At 32.7% G+C, this 23,956-nt stretch overlaps 1 protein-coding gene across 1 annotated transcript in view; it reads left to right on the top strand.

Annotated features, from left to right (window-relative positions):
• The first annotated feature begins 4,165 nt into the window (after positions 1–4,165).
• Positions 4,166–23,956, top strand: part of LOC118192490 (putative monocarboxylate transporter 5) — a 210,639-nt gene continuing 190,848 nt past the window's right edge. Inside the window, exons 1-2 of the mRNA XM_085807155.1 lie at positions 4,166–4,596; positions 5,441–5,809. Of these exons, the coding sequence (XP_085663281.1) occupies positions 5,446–5,809 (364 nt within the window). The 5' untranslated portion in view covers positions 4,166–4,596; positions 5,441–5,445. The remainder of the gene's footprint in view (positions 4,597–5,440; positions 5,810–23,956) is intronic.

Below are 23,956 nucleotides of genomic sequence, written 5' to 3'. Positions count from 1 at the left end.
TAAGTCTAAATGGCGACTTCATTTTTCATTAGGCCAATGGTCCGAAACAATTGCCGCTTTAATTACTAAGTTATGATTTTTGTATAGTATTATTCCTAAACTTCTTGGAAATCTTAATCGCCAGATTTAAACCCCATTGAACAATTATGGGAAGATTTGAAAAATGTCCTTAAGCAAAATTTCTATAAAAGATAAAAAATCAATAATAACGGTAACTTCAACCACAATGGAAACATTATTGGTCGCTGTTTGACCCAAAAGCTGAATAAATGAATGCCTCCTAGGCTTATTTGTACGTGCAAGAGGTGATGCAACAAATATTAATGATTCAATATTTAAGTTTATTTTATATTTACGGAGAGCTGCCAAACAATTTAATGAGTCTTGGTTAGTCCTTACTTTTGTTAAGAGCTAAAATTTTCGTATGTTTTGAATTATTTAACTTTTATTTTAGTATCGAAATGAAAACACAGAATTTTCAGACAATATGTTTATTTTTCAGTTTTTCTACATTTATCAACTTAAATTATTTAAAATTTTCAAAATCGTAACGTGGCTGAATACTTTTGTGACTCACTTTATATGAAAAATGAAATTTAGTTACAATTGTTGCAATGGTTGGAGGTCAGAATACAAGAAATGCTGGAAATCCTTTTACTGTAGAAAAGTATTATATTTTAGTCATTTCAGGCCGATACAAACACTTTACGTGATAATAAATACACTGGTTTCGGATTAAATGCATAACACAGATGAAGTGCAGTAAAAGAATGATCATAGAAATAATCTGTTTTATACTAGTTCCAATTAGCGAAATGAATCAAATTATAAAAATTAAAAAATTTCAAGGCCACTGGCAGCCGAGCGGTAAAATTGCTAAACACAGCCAATACGATATGCGTCCAAATTCAGGTGGGTGGCCCTCATTCTTTCCTCACTGGCAATGCGAATTAGAGCTATTTCCTTTAAAAAGTCATCCCTATCGTTTGAAACAAGAATGCTGTAAATCTTTCATTTGCTCAGTTTTATTTTGAACCCACTGTAAGCTATATTTCGATAACCCCTCCCCCTAAATCTTTACTTACATTGCGATAGAATTTTATTGCTTTTTTCCTATGACCCACGTAAAACATAATTGAAGTTTCGGTGTTCCCTCCCCTCGTTCAGATTCCTTGTTAGAAGGAACAAATGGGAATTCACTTTCATATGTGTCACCCAATTCATTTTCAGACTCAGTCTTTTCAGCTGATGAAGCGAAGATTTTTTTGTTGCTTGGTGAATCGTTATTTCCCTTGGACTTTTATATTCTTAAAAAATCTCGTGAATCGGATTTTTCCTTTTATTATCTTCTTGGGTGAAATCTGTAAATTTCAAAAGTCTGTTGTATAAACTTGAAATAACACATATATACTACATATATTTTTGACTACTATATATATTTATGACATACTACATATATTTATGTCACCAAACATAGTTTAGAATGAAATGTCTAAATCAGCAATTCGCAACCATTTTTCTTTCGAGTACCTCTCAATAAAACTTTATACTTATACAGTACTCTTCACTTCCAGTTTAAAGACCCTGTTTACTGTCCTTCAGGACCCCTGAAATATATTTAACTATTGTATTATTTGAATACCATAAAACTGAAATTAAAGGAAAAGTGACTATTATATTACTTTTTTTCAAATAAAAATAGTGATAATATATATTTTTAGACTAAAACATACCATTTTTAATGTGCTGTAGATATCCTGAAAACCAGCCTTTGTTAAAACAAAAAATTGGAAAATTACTCAATTGATAAATTTTTTTTAATGCTGAGGAAGTTTTCATCTATTCTAAAATTCATACGCATTCTTCATATTGTGCCATAATAAAATGCTAAAACTGTAATAAGTTTAAAGTGAATTAATTTATAGCCTCGTTCATACAAAGACAAAAATAAAGATTCGGTAGGTAAAAATCAATAATAGCCCATAAAAGTTAAACACAAACTAAATAATTTTCGGCTTAGGATTTATATTTACAATTTCACGAAAAAATTTGAGTCCAGAGAATTTACACTAGCATTAGAAGGACGGAAAAAGAAAACAAAAAAACCCCGCCAAGTACGAAGTAGTAACACAGTTAAAAATCACTTATAAGTAATACGGTGTATAGTTTATTATTACTATTATTATTATTATTATTATTATTATTATTATTTATAACTTATATGTCACTGACACCACGTCAAAACCACAAATCTGCAGAATTACTCTTTCATCTGGGGGATGCATTTAAAGACAAATTGTCTTTAAATTATGTTGCTCTTTCCATGCGCAACATAATTTTAAGACAATTTGTCTAATAAAGCAATTTAGGGTATCTGGCATAGAAACATCAAAGTCAGTTTATAATGTGCCTTTCGTCGATTTATTTTCGTTTATACAAAACGAAAACGCGGGCAGATATGGAGATGTTTTCTATCAAAGAAGTCAACAAACTGTGATTCTTCGGAGACAAGTCATTTGTTAAATATCAAGTACAAATTTTAAAGAATGGTGTACGTTTTAATCGACCAAAAATTAGCAGACCGCAAAAATCTGTGCCAAAAATGGATCATACATTTCATTTCTGTCGTGAATTGTTTCCAATAAGTAACTGATACTGCGATTGAAATAAGTGCGAATTTATATCAACGTTAGAATGGCTAGAAAAAAGGCAGAAGAGATTTCAGTCACGTGACCACGTAAGAAACTAGTTCTCTGTACAAAAGTGGAAAAGTATTTTCTCCACTTTTGTACCGAGAATTGGTACCGAGGCTTCTATTTGTTAAAAAGCTCACAAAGCTTAGAAAAATTGGCAAAAAGTATTATTTTCTATCGAAATGAAGTTCAGTTGCATCTTTTCGGATTGAATAATGATTTTAGACGTCAATAGAGAATACATGAAACGACAGTTCATTTTAGCAATAACCTTTTGATGGGCATCAACGAGCTCAGCTCGCATTCCAGTTAGGCACCGCAGTGGGCGCAAACGAACAACAGCTCGCATTGCAAATTTACAACTGACACATCGCTTGTATTTGGAATAGAGTTATTTAATCTCGCAACCGCCGAAGGTATCGTTAAATATCGTGGTGGGAGTATTATGATGTAGCGCGTTTTCTCTCGCAGTAATCCTGGATCAATAGATCTCGTTGATGGACGTACGGATCGATTTTAATAAATAGACATTCTAAAAATCACCATGTTACCATATACGCACAGTAACATAAATGACAGTTTCAGTTTCCAAAATGATAATAGCCCACCAGCGGCCGAGCGGTAAAGTCGCTGAACACTGGTAGTTCGGTCCGAGGTTCGAATCCCGCGAACGGGCTGGCTGCATGGGCGTTTTCGTGGTTTTCCCCATGTGTAACGTGTATACGACCCAGTTTCCCTTAGAAAGTCCTCCACGAAAGGCATCCCTCCCCTTAGACAGATAGTCCTCGTGTGCTTTGCCATAATTAAATACACCAACACCAAAATGATAATAACCTAAAACATATAACTTGGTTTGTGAATTTCCACTCCCTGGAACTGAAGCGGCATAAGGTGATGATACGAAAATTTAATATAAGAAATTAATTCACTGAGCCCCTAAAAGATGCTATGAGGTTATCAAAATAATGGGTTTTAGACAAGATATTAATTTTTTTTTTTCATTACAGATGTCCTTTTATAGTCTCAAACATTTGTTAATGAAAGTATAACGCAAATTAATTTTCATTTTGCATATTTTACTGTAGACAAATTCAGAAGTAAATAACAATTTTTTGAACGCATAAATAAGTTCTTTACTGATTCTAAAGACAGATGATAGTATATAGTTTTATCTACGTCGAGCCATTTCTAAAAATCAAAACAAAACACATTAATCGTAAAATAAGCAATTTCCTGCTCTATTTCTTTTTATCTTAAACTTTTGAATATTAAGTTTTTTTTCGGTTTTATAAACCTACCGTATTCTTAAATTTTTAAATGGCAAGTATAACGTGTCTGTGAAACTGAAATGGCGACAAAGTTTTTTGCGGAGACTCCATTGGCGAGTTCCTTGGCGCCGTTCATTAGCCGGTAAGCGCAGATAAATGGATGCTTCCCCATTCACCGCAGAACCGGTGGATGTACTGCCGAGCTCGGAGAACGGAAGAAAGATAGTGCTGGGATATGACATGTTAATAAACGTAAACAAGATACGAATAGTTTAATTCAGCAGTTTGCTTTCTTTCCGAAGTGCAACTTAATTAAGCGGATTTTTGAAAACGAATGTTTTAGTTAGCAGAAGTGAAAGCTCTCTGTTTACACTAGCAACAGATTATTGCCGGCAAGTATTCTTAGAGAGTAAAGTAAAAATTTCCAATTTATTGGTAGTGAATTAGTGAGAAACTTTCTGATACAGAGGATTAGAAATATTTGTGAATTTAGATGGACAACCGCTAATATGCTGTGTGAGATATCTGAACATTTCACTAATAATTCATTATAGGAATAAAAATTTAAATATAGAGAATGCTGAATTATAGGCTTTCAGTTATAAATATAATAAATCTAACCCAAGAGTTATAAGGTAAGTTAAATGAAGTAAAGTGTGAATTAAACATTTTTAGGAGTTTATCATTTTATCTTACTGCTTTAAACAAAACAGCTGTTTAAAGGGAATAGAAAAAAAAAAAGAAAAGGAACAAATAAAACCTCGTGAATCTTGGTTAAATCTCAGATGTAATAGTTTGGTATATTTTATGAAAAAAAGTAAGGTCTTCTAAATAAACATTTGTAATACACACAAAATTTATAATACATACATAATTTCATAGTTTTCGATTATTAATTTTTAAATAGCGTTCTTTTGATTCGTAAAATAATGCGTTCATTTAAAAATCCAAATTTAATTGAAGTGCTCAGCTAAAGTTTTCGATTATTCTTTTAGTCAAAATTGCGTTCCGTTTTCTTGGAAAAGTTAAGATAAATAAATATATTCAAAAGTGTGCTTAAAATACATAATTTCAAATAGAAATAAATAAAAAAAATAAGTGATATACTTTCCTTAACATGGTAAATGTTCTTAATCTGCAGATCAACTGCGGAGACTAGTTTTCATTGTAAATCTAAATTTCATAATATTAGTTCCTGATTTAAAAGCTGACATCTCTACCTATATTGTAGTACTGCTATTTTTCTTAAATCGCCTGTTTTGAAAATTAATTTACTCCCTTATTTTTTTATTAACAACCGGAGTTTTTTTAAGCTAATTTAACATAAATTAAGAATGAAAAACCATAAATCAGCAAAGTATTAAGCCTTGCAAAACGCCATACTTAATGTTCAGTATGATGCAGAAAAGCTGAAAATATTTGTCATCAAAAATATTAATACGAAAGTTTAAAATTATAACAAAATCTTCTTCCATATAGTTCCAATGGCCCCGAGACCGGAAGCGGAAAGAAGCGAGATAACCGGAACTGCCGGCAGTTGCGGTCATAAGCCAAGTCTTGCTTCCTTGTCGGAAATGCCGGCCGAAGGCCGAGATGAATTCCTCGAAAGTCCGAATAAAGACTTGTCAAAGGTCAACCAAAGAAACTGTTCGCCAAAAATGATAATACCCCCCGATGGTGGATGGGGCTGGATGGTACTATTAGGTACAATAACTGTCAATATAGTTGTTATAGGACATGGAAAGAGTTTGGGAGTGTATTTTAAAAATTTGATGGAAGAGTTTGATGCATCACCATCCAGAGTAGCTTTGCTGCAATCCCTACAGATTTCTATGTTCAGCTTTTTATGTAAGTATTAACTTATATTTATGCATGCATTTATTTTCCTAAATTAAACTTAGTCGCGGTGTTGGCTAAACCTTATAAAATTAGTCCAAGGAAAGGACGTCAGTCCATACTGCCGATATTACTAAAAGCATAATTTGAAACAATTTATCCTGGAAGATGTGAAGTGAATATGAAATCATAGATGTTGTTTTATTAAAGACATGTTTGATAATCAATCTCATTACTTTGACTGCATGTTGAGTTTCTTTTACAGTAGTTGCTCTTTTCGGGAAGAAATTAGAATTTTAAGGTGCCCCCCTTTTTTTAATCAAATTGTTGAAAAAAGTTTCAGTTTACCTCATTCCAAATTGCTTTTACTCGTAACGTTAGTTAAAAATAATGTATTCGGTGTTGCAGGATTATTTCACATTATCACATTTTTCTCTACTGTTAAACATTATATCTTTCTATAGTTTAAGAAAGATTATATAAAATGATTGTGAAAAACTGTACAGTACTTTTAATAAAAATTTTAAACAGCAGTTAAATGTCCAAAGAAAGCAGGTTAATACAACAAGTAACAGTTACACGCTTGCTCATATTCTTGACCCTTTCTCAGGTAAATATTTACCTTTAGTGCATAATGAAGCGACAGAAATCTTTTTTCAGAAAAATAGAAAACTCTCAAGCTAAAAATTAAAATTTTTCTTATTAAACAAACTTACTGTGACACTGCGAATGTTCCGGAATGTTTACCTGGAAAAAGCGCATTTTTAATGTTTAGAGCATCAAATACCTGCATTTCATGTAAAGTGATTCCTGTGTTATTAATTCAGAAAAGTATCCCTTTTAGATATTATTTCGTAACTTAGTTTATGCGATTTAAAAGTAAGATATATCAGTCATTAAAATAGATATTTCTTATACCTCTTTCACCAAATAAAAGGAGTAATATTTCTATTCATAGTATAAATCTGAGGGTAACAAGCTCTTTCAGGTAAGAAAAAATGAATAATCATAGAATAACTGCTGCGGTACATTAGTTATAATGGCACTAGTAAATCAAAAATTTGCAAATTTGTTTTCAGTAAAAGCTCTACAAAAATTACCATGCCCTTCAACTCCGCTCAGACTCATACTAAAAATAATTCTTGACATTTAAGCTATTAATTATTGAAATTAAAGTATTTATTCAAATATTGCTTATGCACCAACTTAAGACGCCTGTTTATTTCAGATGACAGATATTATTTATCACTTTATGATGATCATAAATTTAAAGTGCAGACATGAAGGGCTAATAGTTGCATATTCTTAGCTAAAAATGTAAGCAATATTTTAACTCTTTATTTTATCAAAGTATAAAAATTATCAATCACCGAATGACGTGATACAACTGCCAAATTCAACTAGGTAATTTTTCGGCTGAATAGCAGTTTAGTTTTATTCCTGATAAAATTTATATTTTAATTTAAAGATGAGAATTTCGCGGGGATCACGTATAAGCAGTAATGCTTCCAGAAGTGTTCAGACTATCTATCTATATATATATATAATATATATATATATAACATATATATCGTAAAGTAAAATAAAAAAATAATCTAGGGCAATATATAAAGTTTGAAGCTGTATCTCTACAGAAGAGCAGCTAATAATACTATTAAAATGCATTGTATCTTCTTCCTTCAACAATAGGCTCCACATGTGTAACGTGTATACGAGCCAGTTTCCCTTAAAAGTTCTCTACGAAGGCTTGTCCCTGCCCTTAGACAAATAGCCCTCGAGTGCTTTTCTACAATCAAATAAACTAACCAAACCTTTAATAACAGGAACAGGAAATATATCTTTAATGGAATATACAATTAATTTAATCTTAATTTTATTAGTTAATTGAGACCTTGTAAGGATTATGTTAATTTTATTAACAGTTAAATTTTGAGTTAAAGTTCCTTTCTTATCGATTCTTAATTTAATATTACCACTTCCGGCCAGAACGTAGTTTTAGAATCACGTCTGAATACATAATGAGGAAGAGTGGTATGTAACCGCGAAGTTCTTCGGTCTTAGTGAGAGAGATACCAGGTATTCTGACTGCACGCTTCCGCCTTTTTAGGCTACTCTCTCGTAAGCTATTATTACGCTCGGCCGTACTTTAGGCCCTTGATAGCTTCGCAGTCTATTAACGTTAAGGGGACAACTCTGTTAGAATTTTGATAGCTTCGGCTATACCTTTTTAGTTTAGATTAGTTTAGTATTATTCTTAGTCTATTAAGTTCAAAGCCCAAGTATCAGCTTTATTGTACACTCCAAGACGGAATTTTGTTAAATTTTAGTTGGAATAATAAAGGGCTAGTTTAACCTTCTATCTTGTTATTTCCTGTCACACGAACTAAAGCGATTATTCGCTTATCAGTTCTTAAGATTCTTTAATTCCAACAGTAACTTAGTATTACAAAGTGAGGAACTCTACAAACTCATTAAAATTACGTTAATTGTATTAAATAAAATCTTTAAACAGAATACTGAAAAAATACTTTCTAATAGATCAAATACCTTTCATTTTGCCCCATACATATGATGCTTCGGGGATAGGAAGGCTGAATTAAAAAATAAAATTCAATACTTACGCATGATATTTTTCAATTTTCAGGAACAATTACCATATTAACTGAACTACAACTTCTGTTAACCACATTATTATGGCTCGACATCATAATCCGAATCCATCGATGCAGAATAAAGATGAACGTTGTTAGTAGAAGTATAACAAAGAGAAAGAAAAAAAGGCCATTTTATGAGTATCTTTTAGTATTTAGAAATAGAAAATATCATTCATGTACATAGAAAGTACAATAGAAAGTTAATATTATACATCGTATGGGATAGAGCTCGAAAAAGTTTAATTTAATTTTTTGTGGTTTTTCTCTGTCTCTTTCTCCTTCCGAAATATCTATTGTCTGCAAAATGCATGCATGACATTTAGTATATTTAGATAACTATAAATAATTTATTTATACGACGTGTACTGAGCTTTCCGTTGATTTTTTTTCCCAATTTCGAGACAGCTCTTCGCTAAAAAAGTACAATCTCACGGAACGCTGGATTTTAGGAAATTCTCGAAATGCTACAAATTAAAATAAGCTATATTTATTTTGGCAAATGAAGAACATATTTTCTCTTACTTTATTAAGCACGAATCTATTTTTCTTTTAATGCTTATCAGAATTCTATGGCTTGCTTTTCCTCCTTGTTTAAGAAAAAATATGAGTAAGCGAAGGAAGAAAGGGCTGTTGGTGTCAAATTTGCTTTTAACTGGGCACATTCATTAGCTGCTAGTCTGATGAATCTTAAAAAAAAAAGTGCAGTGGTTCAGTTACATAAAAGCATTCATTCATTTCACTAGAGATAATGATTTAATGAGATGTCCTGGATTCAATTGTTCAAATAAATAAATAAATTTCTGTGCGCTTTAGTGACCTTCTAGTCTAATAGTTTATCTTCGATACGTCAGTAATTAAATGTCTTGAAAATTTTGATTTAGAAGCGCGAAGCAACAATAGAATATTATCGAGATAAAAAAATTTGTTAGCACTTTCGTGATAGAATGTTTTCGCTTTCATTAAATTTGTTTCACAAAACTTTTGTTTCGAATAAACTCAGAACGATTCAGCTTGCAGAATGGGGCCTTCACATCTGAAGTACTAACGCATCTTCAAGCAAGATCAACCTCTTCTCTGAGTAACGCCACTAATAGCCTCTGAGAAAGCATGTAATTTTGTTCAGTTCCCGGCGAGTGAATGAGTAGGTTGCTTGGATTTTCATGGATTTCGTTATGCGAATATGTGCCAATTTCTTTCAGGAAGCCATCTACAAAGTTAAGATAAAAAAGCATGTTTAGGGATTGCATGAACGTTTTTTAATTTTTGAATGTGGACACTGGGAAAGGAGTAAATAGGGTAAAGTTTCCCTTGAAGAAATATCTCCAGAGGGGCTTTCCTTTCAAGTTAGATATCCCTAAGCTGTTTGGCATGATACATTACCTGCCTACATAGCTATAGCTGTTCAGTACGTTTTCAGCTTCGTTTCGACTGAAAAGGGTATTTAAATATAAACTATGTATTTATTTTAAATGACTTAATTTTATTAAATACAAGAATCATCTTTACGCTTGATGTACATGCAGCCAAAACTGAATAAAATTCCTTTTGTAGTGAAGGCAATAAAATAAATTCTTCAGTTTTCTGAGCAATCAGAGTATCAAGCGATATAAGTTATTATGTTGTTCTATGTATATTAATTAAGATTTGCCTTTAGGATGCCTGAATGTAGATAGTAGAAAGTAAAAAAATCGTGCTTAGAAAGGCCTCCGCAAAAGCACCCTTGTCCTTAGTCAGATTATCCTGCCGCGCGTTGCCGTATTCTGCGAAACAAACAATCAGTTAAATTATGTTTTAATCTTATTTCTGCTGAAACTGATGTTATCAGACGCCTTCGTCGGGAGTTCTATACTTTAGAATCTTATTTTTTCCCAAATTTTTCTTCTTAAGATTTTAGACAACACATTAGTAGTGGTCGGGGGTAGGAGGATTTTGTACCAAATACGCAATATATGGAGTTCGAGACGTCTTTTACAATGCGTTGTTTAAGAAACGTCGTTCTGGGCTTCATATTTTGAAGAAGAGGCTATTTTCCCTCTTTGAGAAAGACAAACCTATTTTTTGACCGTCTCGAAAATCATTGAGTTATCTTAAAACTATAAAGCCGACATAGGGTTTATTTTTGTTTATTTTATATATGATATTAAAATGCGTCTTTTCCAATCAATTTGGAAAATTATTTTCAAATCTTACTATTTTTTGATCGAGTTTGATTTTGCGGATGTTAGTAGCATTAGAGGGAACTCTAAAGTCTACTTAAACGGTTGTGCTGAAAGACATAATGGTATTGGAAAATATTATTTTGTTTCATTTTTTGCATGATTTTCGTTCATAATCATAATAAAATCTTGAAAATTCGGAATATTTGTGGAACTAATTATTCGCTTCTGCAGCTCAACCAAATTATTTTCCCAGTGCATGTATACATCTGCAGAATGATGAAATATTTCTGGACTACTTTGAAGAATATTTGCTTATAACAATCGCTTCAATGTTAATATTTTCGCAATTAAAGAGAAATTATGTTGAACTCGAGAGTAGCTTTGGTTTCCACGAAATCAGGCCTGTTACCTATAGATAATTCTATTTCCTGTCAGGTTATTTACTTCTACCTATTTATGTAAATAGCTCATGTAACCTGAAGCTTAAAAACAGATGTAATTATGTCTGGACAGAAGTTTAAAAAAAGATAATTAGTTGCATAAAAGAAATCGTACCAGCTATGCTGAGATGAATAAAAAATCGTATATAATAATGTGGATATACTGCTGTTTGTAATAAAGGTAACTTCTGATACCTTTAGTCACAGTTCGCTCACTGGAAGACGTAAAAAAAATATAAATGAACTCAGATTCACATATAATCTAAGATTAAAATTTTCACTTTAGAGTTCAGGAAATATACATTTGCCTTTCATATCTCATTCAGCACAGCAGAACTTAAATAGTTTTGCTGTGCTGAATTTAAATATTAGCTGACTTTGAGTACTTAATATGAGAAGAACGAGTTTGAAATTATACGCATATATTTTAATAAGACGTGAAATCCAAAAACATATTTTTAGGAGTTGATATTCGATTTATAATAAATGCTCAGTATAGTCGGTGTCTCGTAAACGTAATTACATCTAAGCTATAATTAAGCTATAGTTCTTTAAATGCTGTAATTAGAAGTTTGTAAGCAAAACGGAAGCGAAAATGAGATATTAGAGCGATTAATTTATCAAAATTAAATCCTACTATTGTTATTAAAATCTTATGCGATTTATCCGTTTTAGTCACAATTTCAAGAACTTAAACTTCTGTTTAAATGGAATTGCTTTTATATGTTAGGTTCTACTTTTAAGTGGCAGGTGTTAATTATATATATATAAAAATTAAAAGTAAACCCTAGTAATAGTAATTGATTTCATTAGTAGCTTTCACATATAACAGCATAAATATTCTATATCAGTATTTGTTTAAACCTTAAATACGATTTTATTCTAATCTGTATTTGCGAAGGTAGCGAACGAATTATGAGAGTCAATGCTTGTGTAATCAAGTAACGAAAGGCATATGAGAGTTAAGTACTAATGAAGTCATTTTAGAAAAATGCCCTGAGACAATGGACGAATGGGCACTGCCCTGCAGGATTTAGAAGCAAATAAATTTTAGGTCATAACTGTTAAAACAAACAAAATATAAAATTTATTATATGGGCAGGTAATTGTAATATCTTCCACTTTTGCAATATCTTCCACTTTTGCAATATCTTCCACTTCTGAACAAAGAAAATGGAAACGTTGTTATGCAGAAATCATGTGAGTGATAAATAAAAGACAAAAGCTTTTCGTAAAAGTAACTGGAAAGACATTTAATATCGAATATGTGTTTGGCAGAAAAGTAACTCATCAGCGGCCAAATAATAAAGCTTTTGAATACTAGTAGTTGGATTGTAGGGTTTCTTTTAGTTAACTAACAGTTTATTCAAATTTTGTTATCGTTTCTGTACTGCTCAACTTCCCCTCGCAAAGATATAAATTTAAAGTTAAGTGAAGTGAGCATTTAAACGGGTGAATCTCTGAGTTTATTCAGAGCGTGTTTTGCCTAACCAGCGCACGTTTCGTTGCTATCTCGCTGTTACGCTAGTAAGCCCCTTGACCATTTCGGATAATTGTCGCGCCTGCTAGGTTTTGTTGAGTCAACCTAAGTTAGCCATATTTTAGAATGCTAATCCAGCACTATTCTAATTAGACTTTGAATTGATTTATATTCTACGTTTAAGTTTCACCGAAAGTTGACGGTGTTATTGTAAAGCACGAAGATCGTGCCTTTCTGTTATTAGTTGAAATTAATAAAGGGTTATTCCCCCCTTCTTCTGTTCTGGTATTTTATTCCTACCTATGGGAGAATTCGCCAGGTTCATTGTAGGATCTAGTTTAGTTTATGTGGAATAGAAGAGACATATTTTACAAGACCAGAGTTCAGTTGCACGAAAACGGGCTATTTGCACAGACATTTGGTGGTTTTCCTCTTGTGCAACTTGTATACGAGCCAGTTTCCCTTAGAAAATCCTCCGTGAAGGTACCTCTTTCCTTAAAATGTTAACCTTCACTGCTTTGTCATAATCAGATAAACAAAATAACCGGCAGGAATTGAGTTTCGCATTCTATCAATTAAGTTATTAGGCACTATACTTGTGGGAAAGTCCATGCACTATTTAACACCTATTGTAGTCCCATTCAGTGATCTTGGAAAGGGAAAGGCAGTTACTTGATCGCGGATAGTTCCATATTTTTTGATCGAACTGACATCTGGTGATCAAGCTGGTTAGCGTTTGCAATTTCGTGATCTTCGATGTACCTTTTGACTAGAGGTACTTGAGATATGGCCATGTATTATCGCTCATTTAAGTTGCTGAATTTCTTACGGTGGCATCGAATGTTCCCGTTTTTAGAATAATAGTTTTTAGAATAATAGCTTCATTTCAGTATCTCAGAACATTCCGATAATCATAAGCAAACATATGGAGGTCGGTGTGGGGCCCACAAAAGTCCCTGCTTAAACCATGATACTCCCTATTCCTTAAATTATCCGTTTCAAAGATGTTGAAATGTTTTATCCTGCTCATTTCGCTAACCAGATCATGACCTAAGGCGAATCACATGTAGAGAGTATCAAGAGTCTCTGAAAAGTGAAACTGTATCACAAATGTCTTGTAACCCGCTAGACAGACAAGTGGAAACCTGAAACAACATGCAACTGGAGACACAGTAAGGAATTGGTGATCTCTTGATGACACTGAGACTAATATTTAACTGACTTAATTGTATCAGCTTAATGAGAGGCTTATTTCTATTCACCCGTCTCAGTAAAACAGGCAAAGGATTTCTCTGAGACATCGTACATAGTATTTTAGGTACATGACTTCAATATCTGCTAAGACTTCACAGAAATTAAAGCGTTATGCACATGGGCATTATTGAGGCTCTCTTGTTCTAAACAACTACCTATCTTTTAAAAAATTAGTAACCTTTAATCATGTAAATGCCTGTTTAATTTAGATTACTATCTATAGTCCTGAATACATTTGGTTTCTTTTTCATTTTTAATGGTACAGTAAAGAAACGTTTTTCTCCTTAACCTTTTGGAGAGCTATGGGATGAACCCGATGAAAGCTGGAAATACGCCTCGGATTCGATTCTCGTCTGAAAAAATGAGCTGGGCGGATAGGATTTTCTTGATTTTAGTCGCATGTAATGTAATTAATATTCACTATGAAATCTTTCTCGTGGCCATTCCTTTCAAAAAGAATTTGCTCCTTTACTTATCCAATAGAAACTGCTGCTTCTTTACCTATTCAATAGAAATCATTACTTTCTTCATCAAGGATATCATTGGTTTTTAGAAAGAAATCGATATCATTCTTGATAAAAAATGTAATGACACGATATGACATTTGCACAGAGCTTTAATCTGTCCACTACGAAAATTCTCTTTCATGTTTTACAAGAAAGATAATGTCTACAAAGATCTTGGTTTAAGTAGACATTATAATGGCTCTGTCAGAATGTTATTGACCAGTAAATGAGAAGGTAAATGCCAATTAATGTAGAAAGACTCAATCCGAATTGAATTTCCATAATATTTACTCAATATCCTATTGTACCATCAGTGATTTACTTTCTCTATCTCATGATCTTTTTGATATTCCTTATCCCTTTCCATCTATTTGTTATTGGATATAATCAATGGTCATCGATGTGGAACGCTAAATTCGTGACGTAACTCGCAGATTAGCTTTCATCTTTGAGTCTGATTGCAATGGATATTTTTCAAGTTGGGTTTTTATTATGTTCCCATACATAATTAAATAGGAACAATATCATTTTAATTTTTATTCTAAAAGAAAGTCCCGAAGCAAATTTTATTTTAGTGGATGCGTGTTTTTAGATTTCTTTTGTGTTCCGAGAGAAATAAAGCACGGAGGAAAAAGGCCTTCTATATTTAAACAGAGTATTGTTTGTAATTAAAAGATATGTTGAGAAAATTCATTAGTTTCCTTTTGTTACATGCAATGCCATTGTATTTACTCAGTTTACCAGCAGACTGAACTTTAAAAATTTAATGATGTGAGTAAAATTTAGATGCGGTACTTCATCTATGCATATGGATGTAAATAAAACAGCATTGAAAGCATATAAATGGAAATAAAAGAGCATTTTAAAAAAAGGCAGTTTATGTAAAACTTTTAAGCAGACTTCTTTTCTGTAAAGTTACCAGCTGAACATAGTATTTAAATTCAAGCGCATGCTGAATAATCTACAAACAAATTTATTTGTTTGAAAAACCTAACACCTGTGGGATATATCATATAAAGTGCATCGCTGTGCATCAGGTAATAAGCGAGAATTAAACTTTAGTTTGTACCACCCACACGGGAAAATAGTTAGTGATTCTGACTGCTGTACCGAAAAGCCGGGCTGAATCCCGGAGAACACATGAATGTAAATTGTATATCTTTTGATAAGAGGTAACAGTGGCCCACATTTTAGGTGCCTCCATAATAAAGTGACCACCGCATCCGGCCTTAGTGGCCAACGCCTATAATGGATAGTGCCCGCCACTGGGAGGGGGACTTTAGTTAATTATTGTACATGAAAAAGGTAGGCTGTGTATTTTTGTTAGAGAATAATAATCCTTAAATTGAAGGTTCAGTATTAAACCAACTTGGCATAATTTGCAGGGTATTTAATAATTAGTTTAATTGCAAGAGAAACAATTCAAAATTATAATAAAAAGAATTTTTTATTTAAAATAATCATTTAAATAAAAATAATTTTTTCTAATAATAATGAACAGAGACTTTTGTTTCATAACGAATGACGACAGTTGCTCCCAAAATGCGTAGAGTTTTTCTGTAAAACTACTGTCAATCTGAGGCTAAATTTTCCTTAAAATTAAATTTTAAACTATTTATTCAATATAACTAAAATTTTTGTCGAAAGATTATTCAATAAATTCGAAACGAAATTGCAGTCTGCCAAGTACACACGCTTAAAAAAATCAAAGACAAGGTTTTAAATTAATTGATCTACATTTCCTTACTTGGGCTGAGTCTAATTTTTTGTCGGTAACTAGTATATTCTAACTGGTACAGGTTCGCATTTATAGCTTGACTTCAGAATCTTGTAGGAAGAATTTCTGTTTTAATTAAGTTGAAAAACATAAATTTTAATTTACTCTAAGTGTTTACTAATGTTTGCTCAAATTAGTTAAAGTTCCTAAATTTTAATTTAGATCCTTAGTTCCGAAGCTTTCCTTGATTCCCGATTCTTTCCTTGAGAAGTGCTCATTTAACTGATGTATCACAAAACATCTTCCCTTATAATTACCATTACATTTACAGAGCGATGCATATTTTAGTTTAGCTGCGAATTCATTACACATATTATGCTTTTTTGAAAGAAAGAAATTTTTCATCTCCTGTATTTGTTCTTTTCTTTTCTTATTAATAAGTAAGCTTATGATCAGTAAAAGAAATGTTTCTTGCCATTAATAGAAGTTAATTTCTTTCTTGTCGATCAAAAAGTAGAAAATAAACATCCATAGTTTTAGGACGCACGCGTACTAAATAAAATAATTAGGCTTTGATTACTGAATATCATAGCAACAGGCTGGGTTAGACTACAAATAAGAAATAATTGAAAGTAAGATAATAGTTTATAATTAACATTATTAATTATTATTAATAGTTATTATTAAATTATTAGTGAAATATTAAATTATTTAGGGAAGTTAGTATTAAAAAATAAGTAAACTTGGTTAAATGAAGTTAAGAAATAATTATATAATCAAAAGAATACTGTCATAAGCCTATTTTTAAAGAATTAAATAGCATTAATTTCATTGTTGTATAAATCCGAAATCGGGCAAACTATGTTCTATTTTAATTATAGCGCTACAGACATAGCTTCGAGAAAAAGCATTGATGCTGAGAAATTTGTAAGACGCGTTTTGAGACTTTTCTCCTTGGTTCTTGAGCCTATTAATTTTACTTTACTTTTCTTCATAAAGCTTGGGAGGCGAGGAAGTGAAATTTTAAGCACACTATTTTGGGCTAATAAAAGTTTCAAAAGTACTACCTTGCAGTGCTAAATATAAGAATTAACAACTCTCATTACACTAAAAACTACTCAAGTTTAATTTCCACTGACCTAAATAAAATCATTAGTTTATAATTTCGATGTAAGTTAATAAACTGCTATATAATATCATGTATTATTCCATGTAAAATAGTCCTTTAAACAGCAGCAAAGGGACCTCGCCAATTCCAGATAAGATATAGTTCTGGATAATTGAATATATACTAGTGTATAAAGCTTAAGAAACTTTTGTCCATAATTTCGCAAAAATCAAATGAGAGACATGAAATTCATACTACGGAGGCACAGTACAGTATTTAAAGGGTGAGGAGTGAAAAGTAGCAAAAAAAAAAAAAAAAAAAAAAAAAATGAATATGACCCATATAGTACGGAACAAGTTTTTATTGACAGAGTGGCGTTGGTACAAAAAACTGTCTGACCAAGAAAAAGAACAAAAAAAAAAAAAAAAAAAGAGTTTTATTAAGCGATATGACCTCCCCTAACTGCAATGGTTGCGTTACACCAGTCGAGACTCAGTATCAGATTATCTAACAGTTCTTGGAGTAAGAGTTTCCAGTCTTCAAGGAGCACACTTTTAAATTGTCTGATGTTCTCCGGATGGTACGTTCGGGAACCCAGACATCTTTCTATACTATTCTACATATGTTCAATGGAATTTAAATCAAAGAGCTCGCTTCCAATCAATTCTGTGGTCATCTTCACCTTCCAGGAGCTCCTCAACAGCATGAATTCTGTGTGGCCGTGCATTGCCATCCGTAAAAACAAAGTCGAGACGAATGGCACCCTAGAAAAGACTCACGTGGAGAAGATAATTTCAAAATAATGATTTTCGGTATGTAAACATCTGTCGAAAATTCAGAACTCCGTCTTTCCGTTTATAATAATGCCTTCCCATACAAGGACGCGAAAACCACCCCAATGTCTCTTTTCCTGATATTAGTGGATGAAAGCCTTTTCCTAACTCTCTCCATATCAACAGACGCCGAGACTCGTTTGCCAGACTCTCATCGGTAAAAAAGATATGGCTCCGTTGGTAAGGTGTCCAGACTTTGTGTATTCTATACCATTGTAAACGGTGCCGTTGATGGGCAGCTATCAGTAGTATGCAGCATCCAAGACGGCAGGTAAATAAGCTACTTTTCTGAAGTCTTCTGGCCGCAGTAAACTGGGATATCTGTCGTTGGATTGCCGTGCTCAGCTCCTGAGCAATGTTGCCCGCTGTTTGGTTTCGATCTCTTTTCACATTCAGGGCGATATATCTACAATTAGCCACCACTGTAGCCATGGCCGACCACCATCAACCTTTCTTACAACTGTACCTGTCGTTTAGAAGCTTTTACAAGCTCGTTAAACAACACTCTTATCAATTCCAATTTCATGGTTGTATGTTGAAAAATAATTTTGTTGCTTAATTTTTGCATACTAGTGTATTCCTAGAACTTGTTTATGCGTTTCGATGCCATTTGTAAAACAGGGATAAATACAAGGGCTAGCTCATTTCTTTGTTCGACTCCTCGCCGACGCGAGCCTAATGGGGGGACGTAAGAGGCAATAATCTGACGTCACTGTGATGCCACCTGTCCTGATTTCCCGCGTTTAAAACAGTAGTTTCATTGAGCTGCGAGACGATTTTCTAGAGGTTACATATCCCAAATTAATTTTAATAATATATATATCTGTTTTCTAATAATGTATATATTTAAAATAATTTATATATATGTAATTTTAGTCAGTTTTTATTTTAAATTCTATATTGTAAAGTATCGTTTACGTAATATGGCTTTTTGCGCTGCAGTAACGTGCCGTAGCACTTACAGAAGTATGAAAGGATGAGATATTTTATTTCATGGGACCAAGGATCCAAATGAGAGTTTGCTTTTGACGAAAGAATGGATACACAAATGTCAAAGAGAAGATTCTATTAATGTGAAGAGCGGAAAAATCTGCAGCGAACATTTTCTATGCAGTGTTTATGAAGATAATATGAAAAATCGCTTGTTTGGATAGCCCCCCCCCCCAAAAAAAAAAAACTGTTGAAATGGAATGCTGTGCCGAAAGTAAATTATGATGACAATAATAAATCGAAATTGATGATGACAATAATAAATCAAATTTTAATGATTTTGAAATAAAACTCACAAATGAAAATGTAGATCATCCTGAATGTTTAAGGATAAACAAGAATGCATTGATGATTTGAAGAACAAAATAATATCCTTAGAAAATTGTATTAAAGTATTGAAAAGTAGAGAAAGGAAAAAATTTAGAATGTTTGTTCAGCGACAAAGAAGGTGGACGACATCTAGACAGAAATTGGTATCAGAAATTAAAATCTCAAATAGCGAAATTTGGGGGGGGGGGAGCACAAATCGGAGAATTTGGAAAAATGTCTAAAGCCTATTTTTACAAAGACACAGATTAATGCATTACTGAAAAAGAAGAAAAAATTCAGGTGGACTAGTGAAAATATTTCACGTTGCATCGCCATAAGAGCTCTGTCATCTTAAAGCTATGATTTTTGGAAAGAAAAAAAATTAAGAAAAAATTGGATTATCTTTACCTAGTATTATCAAATTAAAGAAATGGTGTTTATTTTACTTTTTAGTGTTTTCTAAATTTTAGTGTAGTCCAAGAATTCAAAGTAATGTTCTTACTCTAAAGAAGGAAAGAGGCGAATATTTGTATTCTGTAAAAAAAAAAAATATGCGTTCTCAGTTTCGACGAAATGGATATAGATTGAAAACTCTGCTATGACTCTAAACTGGACTAAGTTGGTTCTTTTCAAAATGTGCAGTTTGTTTTAATCAGAGGTCTCATTTCGTGCTCTGCCTCAAATTACTGAGAAACCGCGTTTTAGATAGAGGATTTGTTTTAGAACTGTAACTGTTGTTTGTTTTAGATGTAACTGTTTTAAATTTTGATATTATTAAAGAGGTTTTAAATAGAGATTGAGAAGAAATCAAATTGTGTCACAAACTAAAACCAAATTATTTAATGGTCAAGGCAAACGAGAAACAAAAAGTCGCTCCAGAGAAAACATTATTTTCAAAAAGTACCGCAAAAGGTATACTCTACCCCACAGGAAATCAGAAAGCATCTGACTTCTATGAGTTAATCGATAAAGTTATTCTTATTGTATCCTTTGTAAGTAATTATTGATTAGATTTTGTGCTAGATTAGCATTCTAGATAAAATATAATAGTATAAAACATCAAAGTAATTGGCATAAAAAGACCTGCTTCCTTTACTCACACTTTTGAAAAATTAAATAACTGTTTTAGGTACTCTGAATAAAGCTATTTCGTCAAAATTAAGGTAACAATCTTATATACATTTATTTAATTGTAATATAGATATAAGTATAAATTACAAAATTATTTAAAAAATATCTATTATATTGAATCGGAAGAGAATTATAACAATGTAAAATTTACAATTAGGCAAAAAATCAAACGTAGGTTAGCAGAAATGCTGCCATATATGTCATATATGTTTAAACCTAAGTCAATGTAAAGTTGTTTTTTGAGTAAATTTAAATAGCTGCTATTATAGTTATCTTAGAAGCAGTACAAAAATTCTCTCAGTTAGCATGCAAATAAAGAAATGATTAGAAATAAACGTGCATTAAATGAAAAAAAAACCTGCAAATAAAAAAATAAATAAATAAAAATAAAAATAAAATAAATAAAAAGAAACACGGAACTTTATGTTAAAAGAGTAGCACATTTTATCTATTATTTTAAAATTGAAGTAAGCATTATTAAATTTTTTAATGGTTCAGTCTAAAATGCATAAAGCAGTAACATTGCCTCTTCCACATTATAGCTATCTTTCACACACAGCTCATTTTAAACGCTGGTTCAAAAACGCTTATTTCCAATCTGTGAATTATATTGGCGCGCTCAGTGCCATCATGGCTACGTCATCACTTCTCTCTTTCTGCTTCAGGGGGAAAAGCTCTATGAGCTAGCCCTTCTCTTTTAAGTCCTGTTTGTAAAAACTGCAGTATGCGAAGTCTGTTGGCTGTGTCTTTTTATCAATCGATCACAATTTAGAAAATAATATCAAAGATGGTACAGAAAATTTTAAATTTAAACACTGACAAAATTTTATATTTCAGAAAAAGAAATTAGAAAAACATTTTAAAGCTGTAGTATTTAGTATCACATGAAGTTACGAATTACTTAACATGATGGCATATAACCTCAAATGTCTGCCTGCTTACAAGACTCGCCCTAGTTTTAAAAATTCGGTGTGTATGCAATGAAGCTTCATAACAGCATTTACTCACATAGATGAACATTTATTATAAAACATTTATTATAAATACATTTATTATAAATAAGTCTTTAATCTTTCTTCTGCATCCTTCCACGCAAATTTCTTGCTCTGCATGTCATCTTTATGTTTAGCCTCTCACTCATTCTCATATACATTCCCTTTCTCAGTCAATGACCGATTATTTCGTCATCATCATGAGAATGCGCGACGAAACCAAAATTGTCTACGTCCACCCAAACCTGCACCTCTTCTTCATAAACTTCTTTCCGAACATGTTATAAGGTATTTCTCCCGCCTTCTTGGCATGCCTTCGTGTTGTGGTGGTCTGCAAGCTGGACGCGTATTCCAGAGGTCCGCAGTTCGATTCCCGGCGAAGGCGTTGCTAATTTTTCATCTTGCCTGCTTCCAAAAAATACCTTATGTCTCTACAATGTAACTAAATTCAAGACGTCGGCCATGGGCGCCTACCGTGTTTTAAAACCAAGAAAACCTTTGTTACGCGACATGTCTTCTACAAACATGATGATAGGGCACAATTTACGCCATCAGCGATGTAAAATAATGTTCTTTACATCTTTCCAAGCAAGAAGCAGAGTAAATCTGGCGTCTTTCAATGTGAATTGTGTCCGGAAATTATGGGCAATATCTTCAAGTTTATCTTTACATTCTAGATAATTTCTTGATCCATTGGTTGGATAGGTTATAAGGTATTTCTCCCACTTCCCTAGCGTGCCTTCGTGGTGTAACGGTAGCACGCTGGGCCGGTATTCCAGAGGTCCGTGGTTCGATTCCCGGCGAAGGCGGTTGCATATTTTTCATCTCTCCGGCTTTTCTAATTAACCTAATGTCTCTACAGTGGCTCTCGAACTAAAAGAGTTGTGGATGATGATTCTCCACACCCAAGATTTGGTGACTAGGTCCCCTAAAACCCCAGTCTCCCTTTAAAAAGGGAAGTATATAAGGTATTTCTCCCACTTTCCTAGCGCGCCTTCGTGGTGTAGTGGTTCTGCACACTGGGCCGGTATTCCAGAGGTCCGTGGTTCGATTCCCGGCGAAGGCGGTTGCTAATTTTTCATCTCTCTGGATTCCAAAAAAACCTAATGACTCTACAAGTGGCGCCCGAACTAAAAGGGTTGTGGATGATGATTCTCCGCACCCAGGATTTGGCGACTAGGTCCCCTAAAATCCTAGTCGCTCTTTAAAAAGGGGGGTATATAAAGTATTTATCCCACTTCCCTAGCGTGCCTTAGTAGTGTAACGGTAGCACGCTGGGCCGGTATTTCAGAGGTCCGTGGTTCGATTCCCGAAGGCGGTTGCAGATTTTTCATCTTTTCTGCTTCCAATTAACCTAATGACTCTACAGGGCTTATTATATCGGGTGGCAGAAACATAACATGAATATTTTCCACGTTTAAATTCAGCCCATTACGTATTTTTTAAACTTCGGATTTGAATTTAGATCTACATAAGTGCCGTTATTTAGATATTGTAGTTTAATTGGGTGCCGGTTAAGCGAGATTTTACAGTATGACTTAAAGTTTAACCACATAATGAATAGAAATGTAAAACCTGAAACTTTCCTGATATAAACTGAGTAGTATTCTGTTGTAAATGCTTAAAATGAACATTCTAATAGCATTTTTTAAGACTTTGTCTAAAAACATCTCTTAAAGGGGAGGAAGTTACTTAATTACACTGGTATGTAATATACGTACATATTAAACAAATGCTTAGGAAAGAAAATTTCTTGCATCCGGGAATATTTTATACGGATTCTACAATATTTTCTAAAATGGAAAACATATTTTTATATAAATATCGGATTAATCTTTGAATCATAAGGTACATATGATCATTATTTCAGGTCAACTCTAAAACTTTAATTTTGGGAAAAGGATTTATCAGTTACGAATGGGAAAAATTTAAGTATCCTGTAGCAGTGAGGAGTACCTTTTTTTTCTGGAAGGTAACGGATAACGAATTTGATCGCGCTTGAGATGAGGTTTTATGTAATTTGATGGTATTGAAGATTGCAGTGATGAAGCAAATTCTAAGTCAAGTACTGGCGCTTATGAAAATAAAAAAAGGCGTCAGAGTATCTTGACAGCTTAGTTGTCATAAAATTTAGTTCCATCGATGCAGTTACTGATCGAAACAAAGCTTTCATAATAGTTTCAATAAATCAAAAGGTTTCTTGATTTATGTGGCAATAAAGAGAATATTTATGTTGAAATACATATTTTTCTAAATGGAATTAATGTCGCAAAAGCTAGGAGCTTTACTACAACCGTCTATTTAATTACCAGTAATTACGGATGTGTGAATACAGTTATAAAATTTTTGGTAAGTCATGCATGCTTTTTAAGAGCTTGTAATTTAACAAAAATATAGGATTTTAGCTGACCATGTATAGTTTTATTTCCTTTAAAATTATCAGAAAAGAATGCGAATTTTTATAAATTCGTGTAAAGTTTATCTAGTCACGAATCTTGATAAATATTAAAAAGGTACCTATATATATATATATATATAAAAGGAAGAGTCTGTCTATGTGCGTGTGTGTCTTTCGTTCGTGTTGCG

The sequence above is a fragment of the Stegodyphus dumicola genome, chromosome X1 (assembly GCF_044657685.1).
Source record: "Stegodyphus dumicola isolate Sdum_Otavi_A_Nest chromosome X1, ASM4465768v1".
Taxonomy (NCBI): Eukaryota; Metazoa; Arthropoda; class Arachnida; order Araneae; family Eresidae; genus Stegodyphus; species Stegodyphus dumicola.
This window is presented reverse-complemented; position numbering and strand designations above follow the sequence as displayed.